Source organism: Chaetura pelagica, unplaced genomic scaffold, assembly GCF_000747805.2.
Source record: "Chaetura pelagica isolate M959 unplaced genomic scaffold, ChaPel_1.0 scaffold170, whole genome shotgun sequence".
NCBI lineage: Eukaryota > Metazoa > Chordata > Aves > Apodiformes > Apodidae > Chaetura > Chaetura pelagica.
The window spans coordinates 497,787-518,993 of record NW_009952048.1 but is presented as its reverse complement, the minus strand read 5'-3'; the positions used below and the strand labels follow the sequence as shown (position 1 = coordinate 518,993).

The window sequence follows — 21,207 nt, the reverse complement described above, 5'->3', positions numbered from 1 at the left end:
CAGGAGGTCAGGGTGTGCTGGTTTAGCCCAGGAGTGCCAGACAACCACTGCCCAGCAATCCAACCTTAAGAACTGTTACCACCAAATGAACCAGCAGGAAATGGAAGAAGAGGGGTACAAGGCAACAAATAATAAAGATTTCTTGCCTACGTTCTTCATTTATTGTGATGTGTCATTTCTAAGGATGTCCATATTGAGGATGAACTAATAACATGCTCCCTGTTACCTAATGGAATATACAGAGGGCAGCTGCCTTCTATCCAGTCTTCCTTCCCCCCACCTCAGACTGCTGGATTTGGCAAATGAAGGAGCAGCAAATGTGTACACAAGAATCCCACCTCAAAAAACATACTACAGCTAAGTTACTTCCCTTTTTCCACTACATAGGCATACAATGACAATCCAAAGCAGGCTATGCCACCAAGCACCACAGCCTGAGGAAGGGTTCAGGGCTCCTTAACACACTTCCTGAAGTGGCACCATCCCTTGAAAAGTTAAACGTTGCAAGCGATAATAGTTACAAGTCATCATCCTGGTTAATCGCAGAAATTGAAGATTTTCCTCAGGCAAACCATCACAGCTGCTTGAAGTAGGATAAAAACTAACCCTGACTATCACCCTGTTTGAGTTTTCCTCTTCCATAACATCCACCACTATCCAAAGCAATAGTCCCTGTTTCAAAACCATAATGGTTTTGAATATGAGGGCTTTTTTAAATGGGCAAACAACTCTTCTGGAGTGGCTTTACCTTGTCAGTATAAAAGACAGTGTAGATAGGCAAGGAAGCCCAAGTTCTGGGACCAGCAAGCTTCAGAAAGAACAAATGAATGACTGGAAGTGAACCTCATAGGTAACCACAGGAAGGAATTGAGGGTAGGTTAAAGAGCAATTGTAACTGTAGACAAGGCAATGTAGGGGCTTCTCCTTAAGGATCCACCTTACTCCTCTCTTGCTGTCTACTGTGCGTAATCATCTCTAGGAAGGTAATGTTCACTGAATGGTGGAAGAAACAGGCAGTCATAGAGTTGAAAAATTGGCTCATAGGGCCTAAATCCTACTGAGGAACAAATTCTCTAAACAGAAAGCTCTTCACCACGTCTGCCATAGGAGGGAGTTGTTGCAGCAGCATTTCTTTCTGTACACTTTCTGACAGCCATTTGAACAAGATGGGAATGTACAGACATGATACAAGTCTTGGTCCTGCACCTGTGTTCTTGTACTGACCATCTGTGCCCAAACGTACTGTCAGAACCATTCTGTGGCCCAACCACCTCCTTAATGATGCACAGCTACAATGAACTTTTATGTTGACTTCTTGTCAGTATATTCTCTTGCCAAAAGTAAGGGCTGTTTGAATTAATAAAGTAATTCACAAACTCAGTTATATTCTAAAGTAATCTACTAAACTAAAACACCTATAAAAATATTTGTGTATTCTATTTTGTGAATGTATTACTTGAAGTACATAAATTGTTCTCCAGGTTAGATAAATGATACTTGCCATGAAACACTGTTTTAAAGTAACACATGATGTGAAATGAAACTCTCCTACCATCTGTGAATAATGTAATCAGGCAAATTAAGAATAATGAATGCACCATCATAATTTAGGACAGAACATATTGAATTACATTTGTCAGCAGCTTGGTTTATAGCTTACAAACTTCAGAAAAGCACAGCATATAAAAAGAGTTGGGAAGGATTTAATTAAAATATAATAACAGAAGAGAACATAAATGTCACATATTACTTTGCAAGGGTCTAATACTAGTATTTGCATTTTGAAACGAAACTGAAAACTCATCATCACACATGCACAGAAAGATAATTTCAGTGATACAGGGTTGCTTTTACACATCACAAATCCACAGGGTTTAGTTTATAACAGAATAATTATTTCAACCAACTCTTCAGGGCTGCAATAAGTGGCCAAGGAAATAACCTATGGAAATTACACCAGATTATTTCAATTTTCTAGAAGCTTCCAAACTGTTCACAGACCAGAGGTTCAAATCAGCATTGTCCCTCTCCAGTACACAGTGACTTCCACTTGGGATGGTCCACAGCAGGAAGCAAGTTGGTAAGGTGCTGTCCTTTCCTACTCTGGCATTTTTTTGAGGGTTTCAAGGTAGAATTACATTTACCAGATTTGTGAAAATGAAGTCTACTTCAAAATAAGGGAAAAAATTTCTAAGTCCCTGTTGATTGAAAAGGTGCTTTTTTCCTCTCCCTGCTTTTCTTGTTCCATCTCCATTCTACATATATTTCCCTAAAGTGTTTTTATAATCCCTTTACAGTCTTGGCCACTGATACATTTCTCTTTGTATCACTGAAGACAAGAAGAGGGAAGAAAGAGGAACTGGAATGAAAAGATAGAGTTATTTCCTCTGGTAACACAGGAAGCCTTGATGGAGCAATCAGCTACCAAAGTCTTGTTTAGCAAAAGTTTAGAGCTTCCTCTGTAAACACACATATGTAAGAACAACTTGTCATTTGGAAAAAATTCCTTCTCTATATAAAATGTTTTACGAACCATTTATCCATAGGGCAGAACATAACAAACATTTCTGAAGCCCAATTTGATTTATATTCTTCAGCAATTAAGATATCTGTCCACTTTTTCTTACATTACAAATCATTACTTCCATTTAGAATATACCTTTTCCCCTAAGTTACCACATCGGCACAACAGTAAGAAACATCTAGTAAAGTCCAGAAAAACTGTAGCACCTGTTCTCAGAGAGGGCAGCTGCTGGCACTGGGAATAAATAAATAACCAGATAAATGTGCACAAACATAAATAAATAAAAGCAGTTCACTGGATTTATGTTAATAATAATCTAGATACTTTCCATATGCTTCTGCCTTCCCACATCTGGGAAAAATCATGTTGTCCTAGTTTCATTCTGCCATGATAGCAGACTGCACACTGTACCAGTCTTTTAATAATCAATGGATTAAGGAATGGATTTTTTTTTTAAATCCATCTTTCATAAATAATTTTGGTTCATAGGAAGAACTTCTTTGGGGTGAACAGCACTGAAGGCTGACAAGAGGACAGTCCAACAGTCAATGAAACTACCTTCATGCATTTTTATGAAGCTTTTTTTAAATTAAGCATTGCAAAATTTACTGTATAAAGATCATATTTTAACATGAAACACTACAAATGAGGCTGAATCACTTTATTAAAACCAAAATGTTTGACATTTAGCAATCAATCAAGATAATGTCCATGTCTAGGAATGGTCCATGGAAGCCAATGAAAAGCCTGTACAAAGTGCACTACACTGAACAGCCACCTACCCCTGCCTGTTCCCAGGCAGTTCCACTACAACCTGGCTCCCACTTCTCGTAGCATTTGGCTTCTCTGGAGAATTATGAAGGTGAAAAGATCTAAAACTTGCATTTAACATAGTTTTCCAGCTTGCTGCCTTTTCTCTTGAAAACACTTGTCATCATCAAAGCCTGTTTTTTAATTTGGCTTATTAAAAATACGTGACAGCCTCATGCTTTGTGATGGTTATGGTTATCTGTGTCTCAGAGATGAATATTCTATGGTACTGAAAATACAACACAGATTTTCCCAGAACTTCTCCCATTAACAGAATTGATCAGCCAATGCTAAATAAGAAGGCCTCTTCTGGAGTTCTATGGCAATAAAAATCAATGTGACTAATCTTATATATAGCAGATCAAGCTAAGAGTAGCAAAGCAAATAATTCCCCTGTGGAACAGGCAGCAGAAGGCTAAGTGAAAAAAGGAAAACTAACAAGGAAAATATAACTAGCATTTAACTAAAGGATGCTACAGCCTAGTTCACCACAACAGCTGGCAAGGCCAAGCATTACACAATAAAGTAAATAATGACCTGGATCTTTAACAGTCAGAGCCACCACACCAGAATCAGCTGTATGTGTGGACTCTGCCAGTGGCACACAAAACACAATTTTGAATTTAGGAATATAAGAAATTGTGGAGCAAATGGACTTGATTTTGACTTAACTGCATCACTTTTCCCTTCACCTCAGCAAATCAGTATCATAATCAATAGAGATGTCAAACCAAGCCCAAACTATTCACAAGTAAACCACAAAAAGTTTGAATTATAATTTAAGTGCTCCACTTTAAATATGAAAAAAATTACACAATTGTAGACTGTGACAGATTTAGCTGAGAACAAAGTGATCTTCAGAAGGTCAAGCAAACAAACTGCTCAAAATTGCTCAAAATTATCAAGTTTTAAAGATGCTTAAAGAAGTAAAAAGAGCATGTCAACCAGACCTTAAAATATTATTGAGATAATCTGCTGTTCAGAGAAAAATCTGACTTCCTTCTATATGAAGAACTGTGGTTCATTTTAAGGCAAGGGTGGCTTATGGAATGCATTAAAAGTCAGAGATTCTCAAAACATGGTCCACAGAGAAATTTCTAACGCTCTGGAAGTTGAAAATGCATCAATTTGGAAAACTAGTTCACTCCTCCGATGGTGAGTTTTACCACTGGTGCAGTGAATTCATAAAACTGCAATATTAAAGGCAAGTAGTTCAGTCAGTTATAAAATACTATGCTCAAAATAAAAGTTTAGAAACCTAACAACTCTGTCCTCTTTTCATAACCTACTGACCTCTGTTTCTCCCAAGATGAAGTTCACAGTAGAATTCACCAATAAATAGCACAGATATATCACATACCTTGAAGTCACAGCTTCCATGAATTCATCAAGAAGATCATCATAGGCTTGACCTCTGATTCTCTTGTGTCTCAGTCCAATATACAAAGGATCTTTCAGCAATGCCTGTTAAAAAAAAAAAAAAGTTTGAACTACTATATGAGCAAGTTACACTAGTTCACTCTAAGTTAATAAGAAGGGGGACAAGAATACAGTGTTTGAGGATTAACCCAAGTACATATAAAGTACATATCCATTTATCCACCTCTATATAGAAGAAATGCAACAAAGAGATTAAAGAAACACCCTCTTGTATCAAGGAAAATGGATACCCTAGTCTCAAAGGAAATGTCTTGCTTCTCAGTGGAAAAGTAAAAGTCTATTCTAGGAAGTCAGGTTTCAAAAGTATCTTTTAAAGCTTCAGTTAGATATTATTTTTCCCTTTACATCCTGGCAGGGCTCTGACATTTTAAAAGCTGCTATCTTTATTTTTATCATCATGTTTCACAAATCTCTCCCAGAGTACACAATTTCAACTGTGTTAATGAGCTGATGTTCAGAAAATGTGCTGCTTTCTAAGACTGAATGTGCCAAAACATAACCAAGCCTTTGACCTTTTCCTTCCAAGCTTTTTAAATTATCAGTTTAGATTCCAGCATTCTCCATTTCAGTTATCCATGTCCATCAGTTGGGTATGATTCCTGAATTTGCCTATGTTAAAACTTGCACTTTATCTTCCTTGAAATTTATGATCCAGACTTGCCTCTAGGTCCACAAACATACTAAGCCTGTAGTATTCCATATTTTCTCTATTGGAAGGTCTTGTTTTCATTATTTATTTCCAAATTATAACTTACAAACTTTCTAAAGATGTTCAAAGTGTTTTGCAATCACTTTTGACAATTCACTCCAGCTACAGCAGTTCCTCAGTCTCAACACTTTCACTGGGCCTCCCAGAAACTCTCATATAAAGATTTTCTCTGTTATTTTTAATAGGTGCCTGAAAATTAACAAGATAATTTTTCAGTTTTATCTAGTGTGCAATCCTCCCACACATGCTCAAACAGCTTGCAGAATCAGTTAGGAGCTTGACTAAACTTTTTCATCCAAAACCAAGTTGCAACACCAACTCAGCAACAGACATTTGTAGACCAGCTTCAACTAGGGAAACATCTTAAAGAAAAATAGAGACTACAGACCACCTCTCCTTCCAAGAGAGAGTCTTCAAAGTGCAAAATGAAGCAACAAGGCTGGAAAGCTTGCTTAGCCTCCTTCAGGATGGAATCAGAAATTTTATTTTTGTACTATAGAGAAGTGCTTAAATTTCCTTCACAGCTTTCTTATGTCGTAGAACTGAAAAATCCTTTGGGTCACAAGACTCAGTTGAAGACTGATTTGATTCACTATGAAACTTAAAACATTTGGTGGTTTTCTGCCTTCCCTGGGAGCATTCTGATACAGACCTACAGATAGAGATGTTTGTCTCTCCCTCGTATTTCTCTCAATTTCCACAAAAAATAAAGATATCAGATTAGAATGTTTAAAGAAATCAAGAAAAAAATCAGCAGGATTGAAAGATTCATTTTTTACAACTGTTGGCAAATTCATAATAATTTCAAAACAGTTTCTAACACATAATAAAGCTCAAAATTAAAATTACTTTGTAAATGACAGTGAAATAATTACATCATATTATTTAAGTAGCATGTTCTTTGGCTGAAATAACTACCTGTGTATTTACATTACTCTAGGTATTCTAGCAGAAAAATAAAAATTATCATTATATACCTGTTTCATATAGGGTGGGAAAAACTGGCAAGAGCTTGATGTCATCTACCTTCCAAGGTGATTTTCCCTTTTATATGCTCTTCCTTTTTTGTATCTAATCACTTCCTTTTTTTTCTATTGAATCACTTTCAAATTTGGAGTGAAGAACTATTTCTGGAATTATTTTTTTATTTCCATGATGAGTTTGAGTAGCTATTTAAAATTACCTCAGGAAAACCTGACAAATCAAATATAATTTTATTTCTCTAGAAGATGAATTTACAGGAATTGTACATTAACTGTTTAGCAGTGTGAAAACTCAAGACAAGTTTGGAAACCCCGTGGGAGTTGCATCGTGCTTCCACAGGATCACAGAATCTTAGGGGTTAGAAGGGACCTCAAAAGATCCTCTAGTCCAACCCCCCTGCCTGAGCAGGGTCACCCAGAGCACATCACACAGGAACGTGTCCAGGTGGGTTTTGAATGTCTCCAGAGAAGGAGACTCCATAACCTCTCTGGGCAGCCTGTTCCAGGGCTCTGTCACTCTCACAGGAAAGAAGTTTTTTCTCATGTTTACGTGGAACCTCCTGTGTTTCAGTTTGCACCTATTGCCCCTTGTCCTGTCACTGCACATCACTGAAAAATGCCTGGATCCATCCTCCTGACACTCGTCCTAAACGTATTTGTAAACACTGATGAGGTCACCCCTCAGTCTCCTTTTCTCCAAGCTAAAGAGACCCAGCTCCCTCAGCCTTTCCTCATCAGGGAGATGTTCCACTCTCTTCATCATCTTCGTGGCTCTGTGCTGGACTCTTTCAAGCAGTTCCCTGTCCTTCTTGAACTGAGGGGCCCAGAACTGGACACAATACTCCAGATGTGGCCTCACCAAGGCAGAATAGAGGGGGAGGAGAACCTCTCTTGACCTACTAACCACCCCGTTTCTAACCCACCCCAGGATGCCATTGGCCTTCTTAGCCACAAGGGCACATTGCTGGCTCATGGTCATCCTCCTGTCCACCAGGACCCCCAGGTTCCTTTCTCCCACACTGCTCTCCAGCAGGTCAGCCCCCAACCCATACTGGTACATGGGGTTGTTCTTCCCCAGATGCAAGACTCTACACTTGCCCTTGCTGAATTTCATCAAGTTTCTCCCTGCCCAACTCTCCAGCCTGTCTAGGTCTCACTGAATGGCAGCACAATTCCCAGCAGACCAATCACACAAGGTTGGAAAGCAAAACTGCCAAGTGCCAGGAGGGCCTGTCAGGAATATCACAGCATGACTCAGACACAGCAATCCCATTTCCAAAAGCCCATTGCTGCAGCTCTCCATGCTGGTAGGCTTTTGCTACTCTGTGCCCTGTGCAAGCACACTGCATGCTTTCAGGTCCAATTCAGCATAAGCAACTTACCCCTTTCTATCTCCCATAACTCTTCTTCCCAATTGGATTTGCTCTTCTAATAAACTTTTGCAAGATTTTCATGAAGAAATTTAATTATTTGTTCTCATATTGTAAAATTATGCCCAAAGTGAAAAAGATACCTATATACCTCTTTGATCTCTTCGTTTTTTAAATTCTAAAGAGGTATTTCCAGTACACTTTGCAGCCAGACTGAGTCATCGATTCCTTCAAGAGCCCAGCTTATGTTGGGCAGTGATTCTGTCAAAGTTCAAGAGAAATAGGTGTTCACAGTTACACTGCTTAAAAAGTGCTAAACAAGCTACGTCTGCCTTGAAACACAGGCTCTTATACTCCTTTTGCCATTTTAGCATCTTTCATGTCTGTGAGCACTTAAATCTACAGCCAAGATTAAAACTCGGAACTCTGAAAGAGCTCTGCTTACAATGAATTAATTCACATATCTTTGCTGCAGAAATTTTATGTAGAACATTTATAACACAATTAACACAATATTTCTGCAGTACATTTAAACTTACAGCCTGGGAAGTCTTGAAAGCAGAGACAATTAATTCAGTGACACATCTCTGATGAAAAGCTTGACCAGCTATATACCGAGTTCAAAATTCCTTTACAGCTCAGTGCATTCTGCTTCACATACGTTACAGTTTGACAAGAAATAGCCCCAAAAAGTTCTTTTATAGTCCTGTTCAGAACAACGTATGAAGAAACCCCGTGTGGAGACAAAAGAATGAAACATTCAGCAAGTGAAAAGAACAGTGGTCACGTCTGAGCCCCGAGTGGCAAACCATTGTGGGCCTGCTCCCTTTCCAAAAGGCACTGAAGAATGAATAAGCTGCTTAAGCACATTATCCCCTTATTCAGGTCAACACCATGCAAACGAGGGCTGTGGTGGTTGTTATTTTTAGAGGGTTCACACATCTTGAGAGATTAACATTAGCTATCGACTATTTCCTGGCTTTCAAAACAGATTACTGAAAAGAAAGTTCCATCCTGCAATCGAGTATGTCAAGCTGACATGATGATTAGGTACTTTTTCCCAATGACTTGGGTTTCTTTTGTTCCCCAGCTTGTTGTCAAAGCTTAAACTTTGTTTTATTCTTTTGGAAATCAAATCTCCTTCAAAACATAACTCTGTTGCTTTTCAGGTTAGTGGGTTTGTTACACATAATAAATGATACCGAAAAAGCTCATGCTGGTTTATTTTTAGACATACTCTAAGGCTAAGAAAAGATTCTAAAACATTCAGATTTATCAATGTGGTACATTCAAGCTTTAATAGAAATAAGGTCTTACAAGAAGAAAGGGCTTAATTGAGGTTGTGGTACTGGAAACATCATGTAGATCTATTCAGAATTAGCTGTGCAAAATAACAAAGAGTTCTTTGAAGCACCACCTGAGCATATTAAAACTGTAATGACCTTTGGGGTTTTAAGAAAAAGGCAAACCATTTATACCATCTTGGTTGTGCACACTTAGAGTAAAGAGATCAGCAAACCATCAAAGTTCAAGCAAGGCTTGAGCTGTGCACCTGGCTCTAATTTAGCTACAAAAGCCAAACAAGCGAGAAACAGAAAATTGCACACTTAAATATTTCATCAGTTGAGAACAAACATGCTGAAATGTAATCTGTTCTCAAATTTGGCAGTGAGACATTTCTTTGGAACAGATACACACTTTAGTGAACAGCTTCATGGAAAATCAGAAGCGAAGAACTGCAAGATGTGGAGCCTTTCCACTTGAAAAGATGGCAGCAGAGAGCACCCAGAACCCCTCAGTGCCACCCAGAAAGTGTTTGATGTACAGAAATGCTCCAGAGCAGCAACTCCCCCCACGCCATAAAAATATCAAAAACCTCTAGTTCTACACTGGGAAATAATCTGCATTAGAGCCACAGTTTGTATGGGACATCAGAAGCTTTGGCACAAAGACATGCCACGTGGCCAAAATGAAAAACCTTTCAGAGGATGATTGGTCTAACAGGGCACAGAACCACCAACCAAACCAGGGGAACGCTGCTGCTTTTTCAAGGGCTAGTATTTTCTTATATTAATGCACTGTAGATTCCCTTCATAGACTTCTTGTCTCAGTTTTCACAGGTTGGGGAAGGGCTCGTGATTACAGAGGAATTTCTGTTCTCTAGGAAAATCGGACATTTCAAACTTTATTATTTTATTTTTTTGTTTGGTTCCACAAGATTGAAATTTCACTCGATGTGAAACTTATTGCAACTATAGAGTTAGCCAATCAGAAACAACGTCAACATTTGGGACTTAACTTCAGCTTCAATCAAGATTAATTACCCAGTAATCAATCTGTGTTCATTTAAATTTTGGTTTGTAAGCATTAACATGCTGAATCACAATTTTCTGTCCAGGAAGAACTGCTTACAGCTGCAAAGTGTTTTTTATGGCATTAGGAACAATGTGTAAGATTTCAATTTATACTAGACTAGGAAGCCTTTTTTCTTCGAATAAGCTTATTTTGAAGATTGAAACACAGGAAGATGCCCTTCAAACATGTAACAGATTCTGTGTATGCAAATGCTAACTGAATTTCAGGTGTGTGCTGAATGCTGAAAGTAACACAAGAGATCATGGCGCCTCTAATTTAAAGAACAGACCTTTATCAACACATTTGCAAACTGCAAGGGGCCTTTTGCACAATAAAAAAGGGGCCTTATTCTGTGTTCTCCCCAGAAGGAGACCTGATCTTGGGAAGTCTCAGGTAAAACTTTATCTGGACATCCCCAACAGACAGGTTACTGGCATACAGACCATCACCTCCTTTGCACCTCAGTTTCTTCCAGAGAATTCCCCATAAGAGAGGATCTCTCAAAAGATCCCAAAATAGGAGACCAAAAAATTAGTATCATGTTGTGTCATTCTAGATATAAATAAAGGAGGAAAAACTGCACACACTGGATACAAGTTTAAAAAGCTGAGCCCAACTCTGCTAGACTTGCCAAACCCAAGTGGTCACCAGTACTTGAGGAACAAAGATACAGTAGTTGTACTTTAATATTTTCCCAATTGTAACCCTAAAAATATCACTCAAAACCATCCAATGTCTGTCCAGACAAAATTCTAGAATGATTATAGTAAAGAATTTAAAAGATAATACATTGATAATGTTCCCTTGACACCAATCTTAAATACAATGCCTGAAGGGAACAATTGTGGAAAAAAAATATTAAAAGTAAAGAATATCACGCATTTTTGAGACAGTTCAAAATATAAATACTTATATTCTGATGAAGCAATATCCTAATATAACAGAAAGGAAGATACAGTATTTCAAATTATTTTTTAAATAATTTAAGATTGTGCTAAAAAACATAAGAGAGTATGTTCTCTTCCATATGTGTGTAGTGATCCTATGGTTTTGAACAGCTACACTAGACATTTTCAGGTTTTTCTCCTCAAAGAGAGGTTTGATTTAACCAATCCAACTTACTCTTTCCTTTCATAACACTGTTTATCTGTCAATTCAACCTTTACATCCTTTGCTTGCCTTCTGCTCAGGTAGCTTACTCATTTCTTAGCCTGAAGAGGAATTACCAGCTGTAGCTTTGACTGCACATGGAACCCTGCTGCTTATATTCTGTTTCTTTCCCATGCATGCAGGCACCTTTACCCAGCTGAAAAAACTACCAGCTTCAGAGAGCTTTAATTTAACAACAAAATAAAAATCACTCTAATGGCTGGAAAGAATGCTTCATGAAGGAATCTTGTAACATGCTATGGAATTACCACAGCCTGTACCCAAGCAACAGACTGCACAAAGCCAAGCTGTGCCAAGGACATTCCGTGGGCTGCTTATGGTGCTTGTATGTGGCAGTGAATGCAGGCTGGGCTGTGTGAGGGCTGTGTGCCGAGCGGGCGCCAGCCCTCTAGCCCTCTGGCACAGCATGCTCTGCCAGCATCCCTCCTTCCCTTCTCTGGGGCACCAGAAGGGCTTGCCCAGGAAGCCAAACTCCTTCCCTTGCATGAGCATGCAAAGCTAAAGACCATTCAGTCCCCAAAGGGGAACATTTACAAACGCGCATAAAATGCACAAAAGAGCGCAAGCTACGTGAGCCATCCTTAGCAAGGGAGCACCAAGTGCAAAAGCCAAAAGGAAAAAGCTGCTGCAGCAAGAAGCAAGATGCGTTTGCTTTTTCAAGAGGCTGCTGTTCTGTCTGCTCTTCAAGTCAGGCAATGTTTTGGTGTCTGTGTCCATGAGTCAGTTTGTGGAATCAAGTGATGGGTGAAAAGCTCAAGAGCTGTTGATGGTGCAGGGGCAGGCAGCAGTGCTGCCTTCTGGTTGGAGTCTGTTCAGTACATTTGAGTCACTCCCCTTAGCTTACCTCCAAAATACTGGAAATTATAAAATACTTTTTAGAAATTAAAAGTTATCTCATGATTTTTAGGTGTAATTCAAGATTTCCGACCACCTGAAACTCACAATACCAGATACAGCCAGGTGCCCATCAGTGATGTACTAAGGAAGTGCCTTTCTAGACTGACTTTTCCATTCCCAACAACCTGGAATTCACAGGGACAACTGAAAACCTCTTCTGGACTGACTTTAAAAATTAAAAGCAATAAACAATATAGCTACACCAACTGTGTATTTTGCCACACTTCATACTAAATACTAAAATTTATTTTTTTTAAAGGCAATAATACATCAGAGATCAGATTAATTAGAACTTTTTTCAGAGCAATTAGGCTTTTCTTCCACTTGCACTTTTTTCCAGTACACAGTATAAGAGATTCACACAAATAAAATGATAAAGCTTTTCTGGTAAGTTTCTATTCCTGTAAAAAAAAATAAAAATAAATCCTTGCAGTAAAATTACTCGATGAATCTACCAAAAACTGCTCCATGCACCTTGTTCTTTGTGGCAGCTTCCAAGAGCTGGGAGTACAGATGAGCAGCAAAGCCTGCCCAGACTACATCCTTGCTAGCCAACAGATACAAGCAAAAAATAATGGTCTTCCCTGAAAGTTAAATGCCACTGGACGTGTTTGGGTTTTTTTCAGGTAAAACAGCTTATGTTGATGCTTTTCAATCAGATTAACTTCTAAAATCAATTAGAAGCAAATATCACACAATTGCCATCACTGAATCTACAGGACAAGCAGGTGTTTTCCTCAGGACTGCATTAGGTGGTGTTGTTACAAAGTGTTGCAGTGTTTAAGAAAAAATCTCCTGCCTTCAAAGCTAGTTAGTCAGGTTTTCATACTAGAAAATGAAAAACTAAAGAGTTTTTCAATCATAAAAATTAAACTATGCCAACATCTTCTGTTAACTGAAAGTTAGCTTCAAAACGAAAAAAATAAAGTCCTTTTTAGGCTGAGTCCTCTTCATAGACCCGTGCTTGTGCATCATCACTACCACATGGATGTATCAGGTTCCTTTTTTAAATCTGCATTTAATTCTACACAAAGTAGCAGCTATGCTAAGGAAAGCAGTCAAATAAGGCAGTTGATTAGCAGAAGGAAGGGTAAACAGTTTCTATTCCAGGAATTTCCTTAATTCATACAAAAGAAAAAGTACAGACAGCATGATTTTCTGTGCAACTTGTACTAATCTGAAAATAATGGTGTGCTTTGTATGAAGAGGGCCCTGCCACCATGGGTGGAATACTGAGGCAGCTGTATTCTGGGAATGAGCACTAAGTGGAGACAATTTCTACAGTAATACACTTCAACAATCATTTAATTTGCTCTTTACTACAAAACTCTTTTAAAAATGCTGAATTTACATCTCCCAGCAGATGCCTGAAAGTTCTGTAGAGACAGTCAGCCAAAAATCTGCCTGAATTTTTTTTTTTATTCTTATTTATTGTTTGAAAGATGGTAGATAAGTAAAGTTCACCAGAGGTTTTCTAACTCTTATGCCTCATCATCTGATTATAAGCTTTTTCTCCATAGACAAGACATGTGATTGCACATAAACAGTTACCATATTCTTTCAATGCATTTTAGTTATAGGTATTATTTCAATGCATATTTTCTGATGGTGCTTCTGATCTAAAAATCTCTCCCAGTCCCTCAGCTTGAAAATTATCTTTCAAAAGAGCTTTAACAATGTGATAAGAGCAAAAACCCCCATCTCACCATGTAACAGAATAAAGAGTGACTGAAGGGTGCCCAGGGCTGAGGGAGCCCTTAAGAGGAGTCCTGAGTACCAACCATTAATGAGAAAACTTTATTCAGGGCAATTCTAACAAGCACCGAAAAGAGCAGTTTCCCACTAACAGAGCTCAGACAACAGCCTGCTCCTCTCCCTGTGATTTTTTTCTTTCTTCCTTAACATTTCTTTCTTCCTTCCATAACACATGAGTCCCATTGCTTTCTGCCTCTTCCTCAGGAGGTTGCAAGGGATTCTGAAAGAGAAGAGCATCATCACCACAATGTCTAAGGTGGCACTACTGCACTAATTCAGGCCAGCATGCACCGCAGGATCCGCTGCCAGAACCATATCCAGCAGAGTCAGTAAGGAGATCAGAGAGGCCTAACTCGTTGTGTATTTTAAGAAAAATAAAATAAACAGCAAGATAAACACACTTCATTATATTTAACAGTCTCAGAAAACTCTCCTGATGTTAAGATCTGTCTGCAGGGACAGGGATGATGCCAATTCCACAAATGCCTGTAAATTGAGTTGGAACTTGGAAGATGTTCAGAACCAAGGTTTGGGAGCAACATTTCATCAGACACAATTTTGGGATGCATCACTCTTTTATACAGTAAAACTGAAAACAAATGGTTGTCTGCATGCCAGTCACATTTCTTGAAAAACATAATAATTTGCCTATTAAGAAAACAATAGCCCTGAAGAATCCAACATTATTTAGGACTTCAGCAGATTAAGCTTTATATAATCATTTAGTATTTTAACATACAAATAATAAGGGGAAAGCAAAGAAATCTGAGAAGTCTCCTGTATTTTATTCATATAAATTTCAGACCACCTAACAAGAAATCTCCAAAAACCCTACTTTCTATAAAAGATCTTACTGAATTCCAGAAAAGGCTCTCACTAACCATTAAGCTCTCTACACAACTGACCTTCACACATCAAGAAACATTTAACAACACCCTCAATGCTACATTTTGAAATAAGCTGATGGGTAACAGGAGCTGGAAGCTATAGAAGTAGATTGCCACAGTCAAACTTTTAAAATTGATTGCTCTCAAAAACATGAAGAAGGACATGCTGGACCCCACTTGAGGGTCCAAGAGTAAGTGCTTATAGTAAATCACAGCAGGCGATCAAACAATAATATCTATGAAGGGTCCAAACAGAACACCCAGTAGCCTACAGAGTACACTGAAAACAAGTCTAGCTTCAGTTAATTTTTTTACAGAAGTTAGAAATCCTTTTATTTTTATTTTTCTGCAAAGCTACCAGGGGTGTAGCTATAATTTTAAATTGTCTTCTTGAGCTTAATCAAGGGAGCATGGCAAGATACAGCTACTTGAGGTGGTTCAAACATTTGACTTAATCAAACTTTTCTGCACCATTTTTGCAAAGTAACACACACACATCACTCCCTTTATTTTATATTTCCAAATTTCGCAGAAAAAAATGAAAAAAAGTAAAAAATTAAACAATAACCCACCAAGAATCAAATGAATCAGAGAAAAGATCTATTATTTTGAAGGCAACATCAGTGAAGTTTTACTACCAAGCAATAATATTCAGAAAAATGCCATCTTAATTATTTCCCTTCATCTGGTAAATGACAAAAATAATATAAACTTAAAAGTCTGAAAGACCACATTTTCATTAATATTTAATATTCTATTAATAAAAGGATTTTGCTAATACTGTATCAGGTCACACATTTGCACAGCACACAGTGTGTCTTGAGTCCATCACATAGTTAACTAAACAGAATTTAAACATATCATCAGATATATGTTGTTAGCACATCTCATCTCTATATCAACAGTTCTGATGTTCTGGTGTGCTTTGTTTTTTTTCAGTCACATGTAACTAAAACTTCATCATTTGTTGCAGCTTTTTCTCAGTTCTATTAAAATTATGCTATTTAATTTACTCCCATAAGCTACTTGCATGTGGTCCTTCGTCAAAATATCTTTGATCTTGACATCCCTCACTCCTGTGCTGACACTCAGCCAGTTTTTTTACTAGAGTAAGAAGAGTTGGGCATCTTCCTACATAAACAAGTCACATCAAAAATGTCCCTTTGAACAGACTGGCAATTATTAAACAAGTCTGGTGATACTATTTCAGTGCTGGCATCTCAGTTGTTGACTATGTGTCTCTCCTAGCACCAGAAGAACAAAGGGAAAAGGAGTTCTGCACAGAAAGCAGGCCTGCTAGTGCAAGGCCAACGTCTGCAGGAGTGACTTTAGAGTCAACAGGTAACACATCTTGTCCCAGACACTAGGTCAACTTCCATGGAGGCACAGACAATGCCTCCTGCTCCACATTTTGTGATAATAGCTATATTTATGGCTCATTCCCTCTCTTGTCTCCTCCACTGCCTGTCAGATTGCTGAGAAGGCAGATAGCTAGCAGTTAGTATTTCAGAAAGAATAAAAGCCAATCAAAACACTGTATGTTGCTGTCTTGAGTATGAACAGTTGGAAATGTCTAATGTATCTTGAAATAAAGTCTGCCATCAGTTTGGTCTGTGGATACTCATGCATGCTATCCAAAATAAGCATTTCCAGATACTCATTTCTGCCCTCTCTTAGAGATCCCCTTGTGCTGAAAGGTGAAGTCAGAAGGAATGAAAGGGACTGACAGAACTGCCAGCAACATCGTTGCACAGCTCGTTCTTCCTCCTGTCAGCTGAACCAAGACTCAAAGCCCATGTCACCATTCATGTTCCTTCTGCTAAGGCCCTCCCTTCTTCATCTTCTTGGGTCTTAAAAATATCAATATGCTGTTTGGTAAATGTGAAACACCACCTCGTTTCGTCACATTTTCCATGGTTTAATGAAATAGCATATTTCACAAAAGACATTCATAAATACCATATTTCATAAAAATAAACAGTCTCAGAAAAATAATACCCAGTATTTTCAGCCAAAATGGCAAAGTTTAAAGGATGACAATGGATCAAAAGTAACAGACAATTGCTGAGGTTTTCTCACACACTAAGCAGTAGAATGCCATTTTTCAAATATATAAAGACTTTGTTTAATAAGAGGTTGACTTAAGTTGAAAAACAAGTTTTAGTCTCTGTAGAAGGTTCCTGAGCCACACAGCAACAACCTATCAGATACAAATGAAGTGCAAACTGAGTATGAATTCATGTTACCTAACTTTAGAACCTGCACTGGATATTTCAGTATATAAGCTAGTCAACTGACAAAGATTTAAAAATACAATTGTAAAAATGCAATTCATCTGACCACTTTGAGACAACTGTTCTACAAGAAGCATCTGCTCCTCTTCATACAATTACAGGATTACAGGCTCAGATGACTCAAGCTCCACGTCTCTTTCTCACTCATTCTGAACTTATCTTTTTGGTGATGGGGCCACAGATTCTGAAGACTAGTCATTCAAACACAAGATTGTAACTGTCCATTCCATTGAATCTTAAGTATGGGAAAGATAAAAAAAAGAACAGGCAAAAATATTGCTGCCTATGTGGGTATATTATAAGGAAAAAAAATTATAGAAGTTTACTGTATCCTGTGAAGTACTCACCTCATGTCTACAACAGAAAACTATTCAGGCTATGAAAATATTAATGAGAGAAAAACAGAAGTGCTAACATATGGCTTACAAAGTCCAACATGGTATTTTAAATACACATGAAGAATATAGAAAAATTATTATACATGTAAGAGCTCAAAGACGACCTAAGGGACATCAGCATTCACCAGTTATATACTTATAATGTGCAACAGATAAAGCACAAATATCTAGATAAAACTCATCTGTAATAATAAAAACAGTAAGAACAAAATAAAAACTCATCTCTAACAATAAAAATGCTACTGCATTTGAATATGTAAATATAAGACAGAATTTTTCTTCGGTTTTTCATGAATTACCTTTCCACTATGTACACTTCATGACTGCATGATTAACCATGTCTTTCACTGAATATGCCACCTAAAAACTACTACTCAGAATCTGGAGCATTTTTGGCAGCAACTGAACATTCATATTAAGAAGCAGATACTCAATGATAAACAGTAATATATTTTTATCACCAAATTGCACCCATTTAAAAATAACAGAACACTATAGAATGCATAAAAAACTGTGCAAGCTATCTTCTCATTCTGATAAAATTTAGCAGTTTTTTTCTATATGTACTTCCAAGAGCAGACTAGGCTTGTCAAGCTATTGCTTTGGATGTAGAATACATCACAAGACCACAGACACAAACCCTTACTCTTAAATTTATTTCAAGTTTCCCTTGAAGCAAGCTTATGGAATATAATTGCTTGTCTCGACTGCAGCCCATTCCTCACCTGTTTCAATACTTTCTATGTGTTCTATTGACAGTCCAACTTGGTGAGCTTCCAGGACTCAATACCTGAGAAATGCAAAGCTGAACAGACTAACATAATTTTAATTTTTTTTGACAGAAAAAGTGAGCTACAACTTAGACAACAGACTGAGTTTGACATGTTAAAAACAAATCAGCAGCATATGGCAGAAATTTTAAGAATTCTCAAGACAGCTGAGTTGAAATATTGAGTCAAAACAATTTTTGAAACTCTCAAGTTGTGAATGTATTACCAGTTATACTGGAACTAAATACTAAGAGAACATTAAAGAGCAAGAAAACGAAAGCTCTCAAAAAAATTACTGACAAACATCAGCTGTCAGATACTTGTCATTCACTCAAGCATGTCACCCAGCAACCCCTACACTGAGGGGAAATGGTGGCTCTTGTAAGTACCATCCCTTCCCCAGCTTACTCTGTAGGTTTGCAAGTGTCATATGGACATTGGCATCACTTCAGGTGTCACTGTTTACATAATAAAGCATGTTTAGGAGTGATGGGTGATGCCATATTTGTTTTAAAGGTGAAATCTTCTAACCCCCCAATTTAAGATGTCTCTATAAAAACTGATGGCACTTGTCCATTCCCTCCTGTAGGGAAGGAGTCCACTCCAAATAACAGAACAGATTTATAAGGAGACTACTAATTCCTGCAAATTAAAAGAATGTGACTTTTTTTTTCTTCTGCACAATAGGCTATACAGAATTGTAATTCAGAAATTACTTTACTTTTCAGTACTGCAGGATACTGAAAAGAGAAAAGCAAGAATTACTCATGACATTGACTCTAGGAAAAATTATATCCTACCACAATATTTTCTTGCCAGCTGGAAGGGTGGAAAAGGGAAGAAAAAGGAGTATTAACATATTTTCTCCTTTGTTTAAGTGCTGGCAGTGTACTACCAGGGAAGGAACTAGCAGCAAGACCTAAGGGGGGAAAAAAAAAAATCTCACTTATAAAACAGAACCTAATTTGTGAAGGAGAGGGCAATTATCTACTACCAGAATGGCATAGACAGGCAATAGCCAAAGGATAGAAAATACATAGTTTTACAAATTTTCATGCCTGGAATCAGCACCATAGGGCCCCAGCATCGTCTCTGAGTTCTTTCCTTGGCCTGACTGTTTCTTGGAACAGGGAGAAAAGCCTCTCTTGGTCAGCCAGGTTCATTTGGTCAGTCACATTTTAACAGCTAAATAAAAAACTGTCTATCTAAACCCTCCTGTTTTCATCACCTATAGTGTCATTTGTATTTCAGAAACAGTCAAAACTACCAGGGAACACACTGGAAAACATAACCTAGAAATGAGATTCCCATATATGCACCAGATACAAAAATAGATCCTTTTTATATAGAAAAGAGCAATCTCTATTCATAGACTTCAGGAATTGCTACTATTTTACAGCAAAACTATCATTGAAATGCTGTCTCTGGTTCTAACAATCACCATTCAAGGAGAAGGCAAAAGGACTTTTTTTAATTCAGAGAGCATAACCATTCCATAATACATTTACTACACAAACAACCGTATAAAAGTGCCACTCATCTACTAATGCCAATTTTTACTCTTCTTTAGAAAACCCTACAGTTGTACACAATTTACATTAATTTTTTAATATGTTTATATCTTTAGACTAATAAGAAATCACAAGTTTCCTCTTTTTTCAGCTTTCTTCTATTCACGTTTCTATTTTGGTTGGAATATGAATAGTAAAAGCAGGTTTGTTTATGATTTCTCAGCAGTTTCCATTTGCACATTCATAGATAATTTTTAAGAACTCAAATTTTGGAGGCTAGTACCAGTTCTCATGACAATTGGAAGTAATATGGGGGAATGCAGAAAGCTAACTGGCACAAGCTGAAGAACTGAGCTTGAATTTGCACCTCAGACTTTCTGGATTCAGTCTTCCACCACAGATGCCTGTCATTCCTCCAGAAGAGACAGAAATGCCAGCTCAGTCATGCTTATTGACCTATTTAGGGCAACTGTGAGAACTGCCACATTCTGGCATTTAAATATTTGTAGTAAGTCAAGGAAAAAAATATTCCAAAACAAGCATGCAGGGAATAACTTGAAATAGTAGCCCACAAGTCTCAGAAGTGTGGCAGATGATGGAGGAGTAGCTGCCCTGGCAGCTCTCCTGCATGTTTCCCTCTGTTGTGCACTGTTCAGTACTTAAATGTCTGCATTTGCCAGTTCTACGAATAAAGACCAGCTTCATATACACAAATGCAAAAAGCGAACTGATCATTGTGATTGATCCATACATTAATTGCATGAATACATGACGAGCCAGCTATAGAATTATGTCTACTCAGGGCAAGAGAAGGTTTGTGTGCCCATCTTCTTTGAACCAATCGTGGCTGCAGATGGTGTGACTTCTGACACCTGAGCAATCCTGATGGCTGGTGCGTGGCCCCTGTCCCAGCTCACAGAGAACTGGCTGCAGGACAGCAAGGTGCCTTCTGCTAGAAACAGCCCATGTGACAAGTTCTTCTAATACCAGCTGTCTTGGCTTTTGCAGATTGTGTGAAAGCACCATTTAAGAGAGTTGAATGGTTTCTACCAAAGCTGAAATTTATGGTTAATGGTTTATGTTTAAATGCTAACACACAATTAATCTTTCCAAAGCTTCCACAACTGGCCATTGCCAGTATTGAATTTACACCTGCAATCAGTCCAGAAGCCCTGTCAGAGCTCCTCTTGGAAGGTGCCAAATAAACACAGTTGCCATTTCTCTGTTAGCTAACCATTATTAGATTAAGATTTTTATGCTCAGAAGAAACCCTTTCACCACTAATTTGACTTCTACATAACAAAACCCATCAGTCTTCCTAGATTTCATTCCTG

The 21,207-nt window shown here is 37.9% G+C and overlaps 1 protein-coding gene across 1 annotated transcript in view; it reads right to left on the bottom strand.

Moving 5' to 3' along the window:
- The window catches only part of ME1 (malic enzyme 1, NADP(+)-dependent, cytosolic), a 129,384-nt gene that overhangs the window by 72,185 nt on the left and 35,992 nt on the right, over positions 1–21,207 (bottom strand). Inside the window, exon 5 of the mRNA XM_010003004.1 lies at positions 4,695–4,798. Coding sequence (XP_010001306.1) covers positions 4,695–4,798 — 104 coding nt within the window. The remainder of the gene's footprint in view (positions 1–4,694; positions 4,799–21,207) is intronic.